This window comes from Littorina saxatilis, linkage group LG12 (assembly GCF_037325665.1).
Source record: "Littorina saxatilis isolate snail1 linkage group LG12, US_GU_Lsax_2.0, whole genome shotgun sequence".
In the NCBI taxonomy this organism is placed as follows: Eukaryota; Metazoa; Mollusca; class Gastropoda; order Littorinimorpha; family Littorinidae; genus Littorina; species Littorina saxatilis.
This window is the reverse complement of record NC_090256.1, coordinates 76,382,124-76,394,372: the sequence shown is the minus strand read 5'-3', so window position 1 is coordinate 76,394,372 and position 12,249 is coordinate 76,382,124. Positions and strand designations below refer to the sequence as shown.

At 40.8% G+C, this 12,249-nt stretch overlaps 2 protein-coding genes across 2 annotated transcripts in view; one reads left to right on the top strand and one right to left on the bottom strand.

Moving 5' to 3' along the window:
• Nucleotides 1-1,065, bottom strand: part of LOC138983203 (uncharacterized) — a 56,248-nt gene extending 55,183 nt beyond the window's left edge. The window contains exon 1 of the mRNA XM_070356615.1: nt 941-1,065. Coding sequence (XP_070212716.1) covers nt 941-1,034 — 94 coding nt within the window. The 5' untranslated portion in view covers nt 1,035-1,065. The remainder of the gene's footprint in view (nt 1-940) is intronic.
• A 5-nt stretch (nt 1,066-1,070) lies between these two features.
• Nucleotides 1,071-10,879, top strand: LOC138982803 (MORN repeat-containing protein 4-like). The gene is made up of 5 exons (XM_070356154.1): nt 1,071-1,145; nt 3,136-3,318; nt 4,077-4,186; nt 4,618-6,964; nt 7,292-10,879. The coding sequence occupies exons 2-4, from the start codon at nt 3,137-3,139 to the stop codon at nt 4,770-4,772; spliced, it is 447 nt and encodes a 148-aa protein (XP_070212255.1). The 5' UTR covers nt 1,071-1,145; nt 3,136; the 3' UTR covers nt 4,773-6,964; nt 7,292-10,879.
• The last annotated feature ends 1,370 nt before the right edge of the window (nt 10,880-12,249 follow it).

Sequence of the window (12,249 nt, the reverse complement as noted above, 5' to 3'; positions counted from 1 at the left end):
TGCAATACTAGCAACGCGAAAAGCCTAAGAACAATAACAACAACAAAGTTAATATCACAATCTTCAAACGTCTCCAAGACATTTTCAAAAGAAACAAAAAGAAGACGGACGAGTTCAGCGCAAGTGGGTGCATGACATTTACACATCCGCACTACATCCGTCTTCGGCAGCAGACGATAGCAAGAGGGTAGCAGACGACAGATTCAGCGGTCCCCACCCTTTTCCTACGGCGAATCTCAAGCAGCAAAATTGGTGTGAAGCGGCTAAGCTGCTCATTAGCATATTGTTACATACGGGGTCACGGCCCGGCACCTCCCTGTCACAGCCAGCTCAGCATCCAAAACGAACCTGTCTCACCTATCTCCTCCAAAACCGATCAATATTTACAGTCACAACGCCACGACCCCAGTGTCACTCATCCAAGCGTTCCGCACTAACAACTACAATGACTAGTAAACTACTACATGTACTAGGTTTAAAAACAGGGTGGGCTTTTTTCAATGAATTAGAACACAAACATGGCGGTTTATGAAAATTGGAGCAAACGTCATGAAGACATACGACATGGGCTCCAACCCAAATTGGGCGGAGGAAGACGATGCGACCAAATCAAAGTGATACAGTGATACCAGGTGAGGTTTCACTTGTTAACAACTCCAACAGATCAAAGTTTGTCTCGGAGTGGAATCTTTAGCCGGAAAATATGCAAGGAGAGAGCAAGTGGTCGGGAAGTGAGCACGGGGCCAGGAGAAAGCTCCACGGATATTTCCTCGACATAATGGTGCAGTGTTTATCGATCGACTGTTTGGATGGTGAAGAGAATGACCGAATATTGGTTAAAAATTTGACAATGATGAACGAGTGTTTACGGCGATCGTAGCGCATCGATCGTTGAAAAAAGCACACGAATCGAAAGAGGAAGAAGTGGCAAAACACTTACCAATCATCAGCGGGACTTTTTTGCTCCATGACAGCAGTTCTTTCTTGAAGAAGCGTCGCTCCTGAGCACATCGTGGGTTCCCGCAATCAACCATGTTGACCGTGCACTGCCGCTCACGTCACCAGTCTTTGACCCCGCTTCTCGTGACGTAGCACGCACAGGTGAGACGAATCGGCGACAAGCGGGTGACAGCTGTGGTCGCCAGGTAAGCATCAAATTCAGACAACAAAACGGCTCGTATTTGAACGCGAGCAGGTGCTGATGTTTCGGCTAGCCATGGTAATATTGCTAGTATGTTTCTGTCGGTCTCCGAGTCTTCCGTTCGATTGAACTGCTCTAGCTATTCATGACTTCCGCCTGTCGTCTGCTACGTTGTTTACATTTCCTAGTTTTCCTGTGAACTGGTCCCCACTTCCCCGAAGAAGTTTCTCACTACTTGTACATTTACTGTTTGAGATTGTTTGTCAGTGTGTGTTCGTTATGGGTTTAAGTTTCAGGCAATTCTTGTTTTCCATTTCTTACTAGTGATGCCCGGAGTAACACAACAGAAAAGGAGCAGGGGAGTTTGAGGACACAGCAAATATTTATGCTTAAACAGGCAAACAACTGTCAAACATTGCTCACCTTAGTGCAGTGTCTACAGCTTCTTAGGTTTAATGGCGATCACATTGCTAGTGAGTCAGTGACAAGGCCTGAGAGAGAGAGAGAGAGAGAGAGAGAGAGAGAGAGAGAGAGAGAGAGAGAGAGAGAGAGAGAGAGAGAGAGAGAGAGAGAGAGAGAGAGAGAAAGAGAGAGAGAAAGGGAGAGGGAGGAAGAGAAAGGGGGATAGAGTGTAGTGTGTATGTCTGTGAGTGTGTGTGTGTGAGAGAGAGAGAGAGAGAGAGAGAGAGAGAGAGAGAGAGAGAGAGAGAGAGAGAGAGAGTACATGTGTGTGTGTATACTTTTGTATACTTCTATTGACATGTATGGGTAGATTCTTTCTGACATGAAAAATAGAACAGTGACAGTACTAGAACTGCAGTATCAGATACAAAAAATTAGAACAACATCAACAATATGCGTACATGGAATGACATTGCGGGTACCTGAACATTGACAATGACGAAAGAAAGATTGTGTGTGTGTGTGTGCGCGCGCGTGTGTGTGTGTGTGTGTGTGTGTGCGTGCGTGTGTGGGTGTGTGTGACCATGTTTGAATTTATTCGGATTTAGTTCTCTTTCCTTGTTTGTATTATGATTGTGTAAGTGTAAAGCGCTCTGGGCTCGTCACCACGAGGTTTACGCGCTATATAAGTAATCGTTATTATTATTATTAACAACATGTGCTGCCTGCCTGGGTCATCAGAAATTCACAACTGATTATGTTTGAGCCAAATTAGTCCCGTAACTCCTTCCAGATGACAGTGACCACTTTTTTTTAGCACAGTTGTCTGATTGTAACATTCATGTCTGTCAAGACCAGTGATAGAAGCGTATTATGTCTTCATGATTTTACCCTGCCTCATGCAGTACGATTCATGGTGCACGTGCACTCACTTCAGTGTACAGTGGAACCCCCCTTTTAAGACCCCCCAAGTTTAAGACTTCCTCCCCTTTAAGACCTGATTTCTCAGATTTTCTGTCCTTAACCTCTGTAAATGTACCCCCATTTTACAACTCCCTCCTTTTTAAGACCTTTCTTTCTTTATTTGGTGTTTAACGTCGTTTTCAACCATTCAAGGTTATATCGCGACGGGGAAAGGGGGGAGATGGGATAGGGGAAAGATGGGATAGAGCCACTTGTCAATTGTTTCTTGTTCACAAAAGCACTAATCAAAAAACCGCTCCAGGGGCTTGCAACGTAGTACAATATATGACCTTACTGGGAGAATGCAAGTTTCCAGTACAAAGGACTTAACATTTCTTACATACTGCTTGACTAAAATCTGTACAAACATTGACTATATTCTATACAAGAAACACTTAACAAGGGTAAAAGGAGAAACAGAACCGTTAGTCGCCTCTTACGACATGCTGGGGAGCATCGGGTAAATTCTTTCTCGTCCCAACCAATATGGGACTCCCCCTAACCCGCGGTTTTTTTTTTTAAGACCTGATTTCTCAGATTTTTGGAGGTCTTAAAGGGGGGGTTCCTCTGTATTGATAACGGATTCACAGTTACAGAACTTGCTTTACAGCTAAGTGTCTCGTTAACAGGATGGGTCGTCAAGGAGAGTACAGGTACCCAGATGGCACTGTTTACAACGGTCAGTGGAACGAACACGGTCATCGTCATGGTTACGGTCACCTTGCCTACCCTGATGGCAGCAACTACTGGGGTCACTTTGACAATGGCCTGTATGGAGGTCTTGGGGTCATGGCCTTTCAGGACGGGTCAAGGTGATCAGTGTGTGTGTGTGTGTGTGTGTGTGTGTGGATGTGAGTGTATATATGTGTGTGTGTGTGTGTGTGTGTGTGTGTGTGTGTGTGTGTGTGTGTGTGTGTGTGTGTATAGAATTCTCCATTTTGAAAGTGTCATTATAATATGTGTACTACTTTTAGATCAAGATTGACAGTTTATGTAGCTTTTTCAAAAAATAGATTATTGCTTGACATTTGTAATGCGCTGTTCGTGTGTGTGTGTGTGTGTGTGTGTGTGTGTGTGTTTTCAAGGTCCATTTTTGCCCTGTAGTACATGTACCCCCCCCCCCCCCCGCGGGTTAGGGGGAAGAATTTACCCGATGCTCCCCAGCATGTCGTAAGAGGCGACTAACGGATTCTGTTTCTCCTTTTACCCTTGTTAAATGTTTCTTGTATAGAATATGGTCAATTTTTGTAAAGATTTTAGTCAAGCAGTATGTAAGAAATGTTAAGTCCTTTGTACTGGAAACTTGCATTCTCCCAGTAAGGTAATATATTGTACTACGTTGCAAGCCCCTGGAGCAAATTTTTGATTAGTGCTTTTGTGAACAAGAAACAATTGACAAATGGCTCTATCCCATCTCCCCCCTTTCCCCGTCGCGATATAACCTTCATGGTTGAAAACGACGTTAAACACCAAATAAAGTAAAGTAAAGTAAAGTACATGTACAAAACGTCAGTCGAATTCAGTTGACTAGTTTTGGGCTGTCTGTTGACTGAAATGTAATATGTTTCAGGTATGCTGGCGAGTTCCGTCATGGCAAATTCCACGGCCTAGGAGTTTTCCAGAGAGCGGACAACATGATGTTTGAAGGGGAATTCAAGGAGGGGAAAATCTGGGGCATGGGTAAGTGTGGACCCAAATCTGTCTTTTACAACATCTCATATAAAGAGTTATTATGAAGTAATCTTGGTCATCGATTAAATGGTAAATCATTAAAGAGAGAAATGAATAGATTAGCAAAGTTGATAGTGATGTGAGGCACCTTCAGTGAGAACTATAATACACCTCTCACAAAAATAAACCTCCTCTTCTTGTTTATTTCCTCTGTAATACCGTGGAACCCCCCAATTTAAGACTACATCCCATTTAAAACTACCTCCCTTTTAAGACCCTTTTTTCAGACTTTTTGTTTATAGCCTCTGTAAATTTACACCCATTTTAAGACTCCCACCTTTTTAAGACCTGGTTTCTGTGATTTTGAGACGTATTAAAAGGAGGGTCCCACTGTATGTGCTAAAAGGTATGTGCCAGATAAGAAACTTTTCTTTGTACAGGCCTTGTGACCTTTCCTGATGGAACGCACGGGTTGCCTCGGAACGAAGGTTACTTTGAATACAACCAGATCGTACGCCGTGAGAAATGCCCTACGGTCATCCATCGAGCACAAGAAGTCGCCAAGAGAGCAGAGCATCCAACCAACATCAAGTGAAAGTGGAATGACTGTTTGTGCTGTACATATATATATATATATTGTTATCAGGGACCATACTTAAAATCAAAACGGAAGTGCCCTTTTTTTGCTGATTTTAGGCATCCTGAACTCAGGTCAAAATGAGTTCGGCTCATTCTCTCCCTGACAAGATGCCTTGTCTGGCAAGGAAACCGATATTTTTTTTACATATTTAGAGCTTTTTGTAATGTATTATTGATATAAGCAGATTTGCGATCGTCGATAATAATTTTTCATGGTGTTTTGTAATTTTTAAATTACAGAGGAATTTTTATTTTAGACAGTTTCAAGCGAGCTATTTTTTTTGCGGATGTATTTACTGTGCAAACAACTCTAAATATGGTAATAGTGTCACGTGATAATCAACCGTTTGGTTTCGGCGCTCACTGGAGCAGACGATTTTTTCTGTAACCAGTTGACAGTGATGAAACCATATATTACGGTCTCTTTCTGGCAGCAGTCCCAAAATTTCGACTTGTTTTGACCTTAGAACGATGTCTTTATCATAACTGTGAAGAACAGAACGGAGATCACTGTCGAAGTCGGCCAATCTGCAATCATTTTCGTCTCGCGAACACTGATCTCAAATTTAGATCAGTGCTCGCGAAAAACATATGGGAGATAACTCTGTAATTCTTGTTTTGATAGATTCGCGTAGGACTGTAGCGTCCGGTCAGAGAGACAACTGGCAATAGCCGTGGAGCAAGGATTATCAGAATGGATTTTAGGTGCAAGCCTTACGCCTGATATTAATTGGGTGAAGTTGACTTCACAAAGTCTTCTTCACGATGCTTGCTGCACAAAGATTTGGCACCACATTTTGGGTAAGAAGCTTCGAGAAGTCAACTTCGGCTTAATCAAAGAAGGTCTTTATAATTATACGCATGAAAATAAGAGAGTGGAAAGGCTGGGGTGGCCTCATGCTGCATGGTTTATTTTTGTTCTCACTCATAATAAAAATTGTGATCATATAAGTCTTTGAAAACGATTGTTACATGTATAAAATACTGTTATACATGTAATGTGAGGCCCCTCTGCTGAAAGGACACCTCTCAAGTAAGGATACTGTCAAACCTGACCACCAAAGGAACTGACCAAATCTGGTTGTTCTAAACAGGTGGTCACTATGTACGCAGGTGAATTATATTGAAAAACCTCATTGTCTTTAATCCTTTGGAGTGGTCTAAATAGGGAGGTGGTCATTGTTGAGAGGTGGTCGCCAGGGCATGCTTGACTGTACCTCCTCTTGTCCCTTCATCTATTTTTATATGGGAGATTTATATAGCGCTTGACGTTCTCAAAGCGCTTTACATATTAATTTCTGCCGTGTGAGATGGAATTTTTTTTACACAATATATCACGCATTCACATCGGCCAGTAAATCTCAAGCCATTACGGCGAATATTTACTTTTCACGGCCTATTATTCCAAGTCACACGGGTATTTAGTGGACATTTTTTATCTATGCCTATAAAAATGTTGCCAGGAAAGACCCTTTTGTCAATCGTGGGATCTTTAACGTGCACACCCTAATGTAGTGTACACAAAGGGACCTCAGTTTTTCATCTCATCCGAAAGACAAGCACTTGAACCCACCACCTGGGCTAGGAAAGGGGGAAGAAAATTGCTTACGCCCCGACCCAGGGTCGAACTCGCAACCTCTCGCTTCCGAGGCAAGTGCACTTACCACTCGGCCACCCAGTCCCTGTTGTAAAGGGACACCTGCAATTAAGGGACACATTGTTCTGGTACTGAGAGCACAGTGGAACCCCCCTTTCAAGATCCCCCGATTTCAGACTCCCTCCCTTTTCAGACTCCCTCCCTTTTCAGACTCTCTCCCTTTTCAGACTCCCTCCCTTTTCAGACTCCCTCCCTTTTCAGACTCCCTCCCTTTTCAGACTCCCTCCCTTTTCAGACTCACTCCCTTTTCAGACTATCTATACATAGTCTTTGTACATTAATCCTCGTTTTAAGACTCCCGCTTGTTTAACTCTTTCTAACCCACCTATGTTGACCAAGTTTTTTTAGCCGAGACCAGCTGTGCTGCAGCAGGTCACTCAGAATTGTATTAACTGTGTAGAACTGTGTATCAACACGATGGAATGCAGGCGTTAGATCGACGTTACAGGAAGCAACTGAAGTGACTGTGTGTACGGATATATCCGTACCAGGTTTGTTTGTTTGTTTGTTTGTTTGCTTAACGCCCAGCTGACCACGAAGGGCCATATCAGGGCGGTGCTGCTTTGACATTATAACGTGCGCCACACACAAGACAGAAGTCGCAGCACAGGCTTCATGTCTCACCCAGTCACATTATTCTGACACCGGACCAACCAGTCCTAGCACTAACCCCATAATGCCAGACGCCAGGCGGAGCAGCCACTAGATTGCCAAATTTAAAGTCTTAGGTATGACCCGGCCGGGGTTCGAACCCACGACCTCCCGATCACGGGGCGGACGCCTTACCACTAGGCCAACCGTGCCGGTATCCGTACCAGGTCAGATAGAGCCATATGAGTGGGTACGGATATATATCAGAACCTGAGCCATATGAGTGGGTACGGATATATCCGTACCTGGAAGACAATCAGTTAAGACTTTCAGATTTGTGGAGGTCTTAAAAGGGGGGTTCCATTGTACTGTATTCTCGTATTCTCTCATAACCACCATTGTGTATTATTTCTTCTTGCAACACATGTACTTCATGACACTCATAACCACCATTGTGTCTTCTTTCTTCTTGCAACACATGTACTTCATGACACTCATAACCACCATTGTGTATTATTTCTTCTTGCAACACATGTACTTCATGACACTCATAACCACCATTGTGTATTATTTCTTCTTGCAACACATGTACTTCATGACACTCATAACCACCATTGTGTCTTCTTTCTTCTTGCAACACATGTACTTCATGACACTCATAACCACCATTGTGTATTATTTCTTCTTGCAACAAATGTACTTCATGACACTCATAACCACCATTGTGTATTATTTCTTCTTGCAACACATGTACTTCATGACACTCATAACCACCATTGTGTATTATTTCTTCTTGCAACACATGTACTTCATGACACTCATAACCACCATTGTGTATTATTTCTTCTTGCAACACATGTACTTCATGACACTCATAACCACCATTGTGTATTATTTCTTCTTGCAACACATGTACTTCATGACACTCATAACCACCATTGTGTATTATTTCTTCTTGCAACAAATGTACTTCATGACACTCATAACCACCATTGTGTATTATTTCTTCTTGCAACACATGTACTTCATGACACTCATAACCACCATTGTGTCTTCTTTCTTCTTGCAACACATGTACTTCATGACACTCATAACCACCATTGTGTCTTCTTTCTTCTTACAACACATGTACTTCATGACACTCATAACCACCATTGTGTCTTCTTTCTTCTTGCAACACATGTACTTCATGACACTCATAACCACCATTGTGTCTTCTTTCTTCTTGCAACACATGTACTTCATGACACTCATAACCACCATTGTGTATTATTTCTTCTTGCAACACATGTACTTCATGACACTCATAACCACCATTGTGTCTTATTTCTTCTTGCAACACATGTACTTCATGACAGGGATCAGCCAGGTGCACCAAGTGATATTACTTCCCTTGTTTACTGATAACATCATGATTAAAAGAAAGTCTGCAACTGCAAGCAGGGTGCACATCTTTTATGATAGAAACCATACGACCAAAAAACAGTGCATGAATGAGGGTGACAGAGGATATTGAAGATGGTGCTACTTAGAGAGAGTTAATAGTTGTGCACATTTTTTTGTCGTGTGAAAAATCTTTCAAACTTAGTTTGTATGAAGATGTTAAATGTTTTAAGGTTGTTGAACAAACTTTTTCTGTAAAATATTGTTAAGTAAGCAGTGACAGGACTGGGTGGCCGAGTGGTAACGCACTTGCGCTCGGAAGCAAGAGGTTGCGAGTTCTCCCCCCTTTCCTAACCTAGGTGGTGGGTTCAAGTGCTAGTCTTTCGGATGAGACGAAAAACCGAGGTCCCTTCGTGTACACTACATTGGGGTGTGCACGTTAAAGATCCCACGATTGACAAAAGGGTCTTTCCTGGCAAAATTGTTTAGGCATAGATAAAAAATGTCCACCAAATTACCCGTGTGACTTGGAATAATAGGCCGTGAAAAGTAGGATATGCGCCGAAATGGCTGCGATCTGCTGGCCGATGTGAATGCGTGATGTATTGTGTAAAAAAATTCCATCTCACACGGCATAAATAAATCCCTGCGCCTTGAATATGTGCGCGATATAAATTGCATAAAAATAAAAATAAAAAATAAATCCCTGCGCTTAGAACTGTACCCACGGAATACGCGCGATATAAGCCTCATATTGATTGATTGAAAAGCAATCTCAAGACCTGAAATTCAAGCTTCATTTTCTTTCTATATCTTAGATGCATTACACATGATGGGCAATGAAAACACACATCTACGTGCTCAATTTGTTACTCTCTATTAGTACTGAGTGTTTATCTTTTTTTCATCTTTTTGTATTTTTGATGTGTCAAAAAGAATTGGGCGGCATTTTATGATTTGGTTGTGAAGCCTGGAAATATTTGTTTCAAACACATTCTATTAAAGGCAAAGTTGTTTTACAATATCAGTTGTTGCAGCGGCATTTTTACTTAAAAGTTTACAACAATAAAGAAAAAAATCAACAGAAGATGAGCATGGCATTATTATTATTTGAGCAATATTTTGTTTAAAAATGGCATTTTTATTCCAGGATTTAATAGCAATGGTTTCTTCGTTTGTAGTTGTTGAAAAAGGTTATAACACATGTAGAAACAGATTTTGTTGCATGATTTTTTGCATCAAATTGTTGCATCATTGTTTTTTTTTGTTTTTTATAGAAGTGTTGCATGTTTTTGTGTGAATGTCACAGTAAAAAAATTTTTTTTTAAAGATGCTGTACTTTGCACAATTACTACCATTTGAATGAGAATAGACAGAACAAAAATCTGACGGTTATCAAATAAAACTAAAGAGATTAGTTATTGAAACGTTTTTGTGTGAACTTGTGTTTTAGTGTACACAAGAAGGGAGACAAGTCACTAGCATTCTGTTCATTTGCAGCCCACGAACAGAGAAGAATAGGAACTAAAGGCAGAGACATAGTATGTATGTCTCTGCTAAAGGGGAATAGTGTGTTGGTACTTTGGATCTGTTTTTGGATTCCTGTGGTTATTAGCTCCAGCCCCCTGTGGCACATCTCCAATGACAGTGGAACACTTCCTGCAGGACTGTCCAACACACCAAAACTTGCGAGCAGAGACCTGGCCTGCTGACACACCGATGAGGGACAAACTCTATGGACCCATGGAGAGCCTCCGGCGTACAGCAGCCTTCATCAGGGCCTCCGGAGTTGCTGTCTGAGCGAACGACGAAGAAGAAGAATTAGCTCCAGCAGTGTGTTTTCATTCTCTTGTGTTATGTTAGTTTTTACTTTTCAGCCACTCAATAATTCTACCTCTACCTGTTTGCACCACTTTTGCTCTTTATCTGCTATATATAATTTCAAAGTATTACAGCAGAACTTCCCCATTTTAAGACCTTAAAAAGTCTGAGAAAATCAGGCCTTAAAAAGGAATGAGTTTTAAAATAGGGATACATTTACCGTTTTTGTAAGAGTTTTTTTTTTAACGTCCCTTCAACGGCTATGTCTATGCAGGACCGATGCACATTTGTGACCCTCCACCACAAAATGAGTCGCATGTCACCTCGCACGGTTCTGCCCTAGGCTTAATATAAATCCGGAGAGTGTCTGGTAACAGTGTGAGGGTCACCTTAGTCACAGGCTTATAACTCAGTTTTCACTCTTTTCTAAAACGGTTTTCACCACTGGATAGAGCATACACAATTCTTTAGGAAAATGTAAAAATATGAAAATCATGCAAAGGTGACATGCGACTCAATCCGTGGTGAAGGGTCACATTTGTTTTCTGTCTCAGTTCACAGTAAATTTACAAAGGTCTTGAAAGGCTGGAAGTCTGATATCAAAATGCTGATATACCTTACTGTCTTTCAAGTTGCAATGTTGTTTGAGTGTTACATTGTACTTGTATTCTCAATGTACCACTATACCAGTGGTGCCCAGTGGTGTATTTCATTTACTGTTTTCATCCTCACTAGTAGAATTTCTTCTTTGTCAATATCTATTATTACCTGCGATCTGTGATTTAACGTCTAGAAGACACTGTGACACACTCACATGTCACCAATAGAATTTCAAAGATAACATTAATGAATAATTTCCAATATTTTTTTTCTGGTAGAAAATAACCAGAAAATAACTGTAATGAAACAAACACCAGTTACACTTGCTATTACTTGTTTCCTCTGTTATTTTTGCAGAAGTCTTTTTTTAATCACTATTGTTAGGCATACTCTGACCTGGTGGGTGGAGCAGATCAAAGTACAGTTCAGTTTCAGGCAAATGAAATCCATTTCATATTGTATTTGTTGGCAGACTGTAATTGCCAATGACACTCATTCTAATGCTCAATTTTACATTGTTTGCAGAACAGTTGCTTTGTCAGTATTTTCTGAATCAAAGAATCTTTTGGATGAATCTTTTTAACTCATCTTAAAAAATCTATTTCTGTAAATAAAGTTTATGCTGAAAATGTCTGCAACTAGCAACATGGCTATTCCCCAACCATTGATTCCTCCGTTTTTCACGTGACATGCTAAACTTTTCATGTATTTGAATTTGTAACTATTCAAAAGTTGCTTCAGATGATTACATGATGTTTCATAGTAAAGTGAAGTGTTTGCTGCTGTTGTAGGCTTGTAAGCATTTAAATGTTGCATTTTTTCACATTAAAAGGGATCTTGTCAAAACTGCTTCTACTTCTAAGCATGATCACTTTATACAGTTGAGAGGAACAACTCTATCACAACCCACACACAACTGAAAGAGTTATTTCCGGAATCCGTCTATTTGAAGAGGTGACAGTGACAAGGTCTATTGGCCCTGTCTTGTCCTGTTATGATCTTGCTGACCGATGAGCTTGCAGAGCAGATAATTGAAAGGTTATCAATTTAGCAGAAACTCACCCTGAGTTTTACTTACTTTGGTTTCCAAAGTGGCAATATTGAATTTTGGCGCCAATATTTAAAGACTTGAAATCCGAATTTTATGAGCAATATTTACCTTTTTGTTGTTTAAACCGTTTATCAGAATTTTTGTATTTTCTTGTTAAAAACTGAGTTTGATATTGTGTGATGTTTGTTATTCGATCTATTGCGATGTAAAACATGTACATTTCTGCTCAAATAAATTCTTACTGTACTTTTATTCTCAACATTGTGAATGCTTGTTTTTTCCCCCCTGTTTGTGTCTTGAAATGTGTTTAACAAATCATCTTGTCACGCT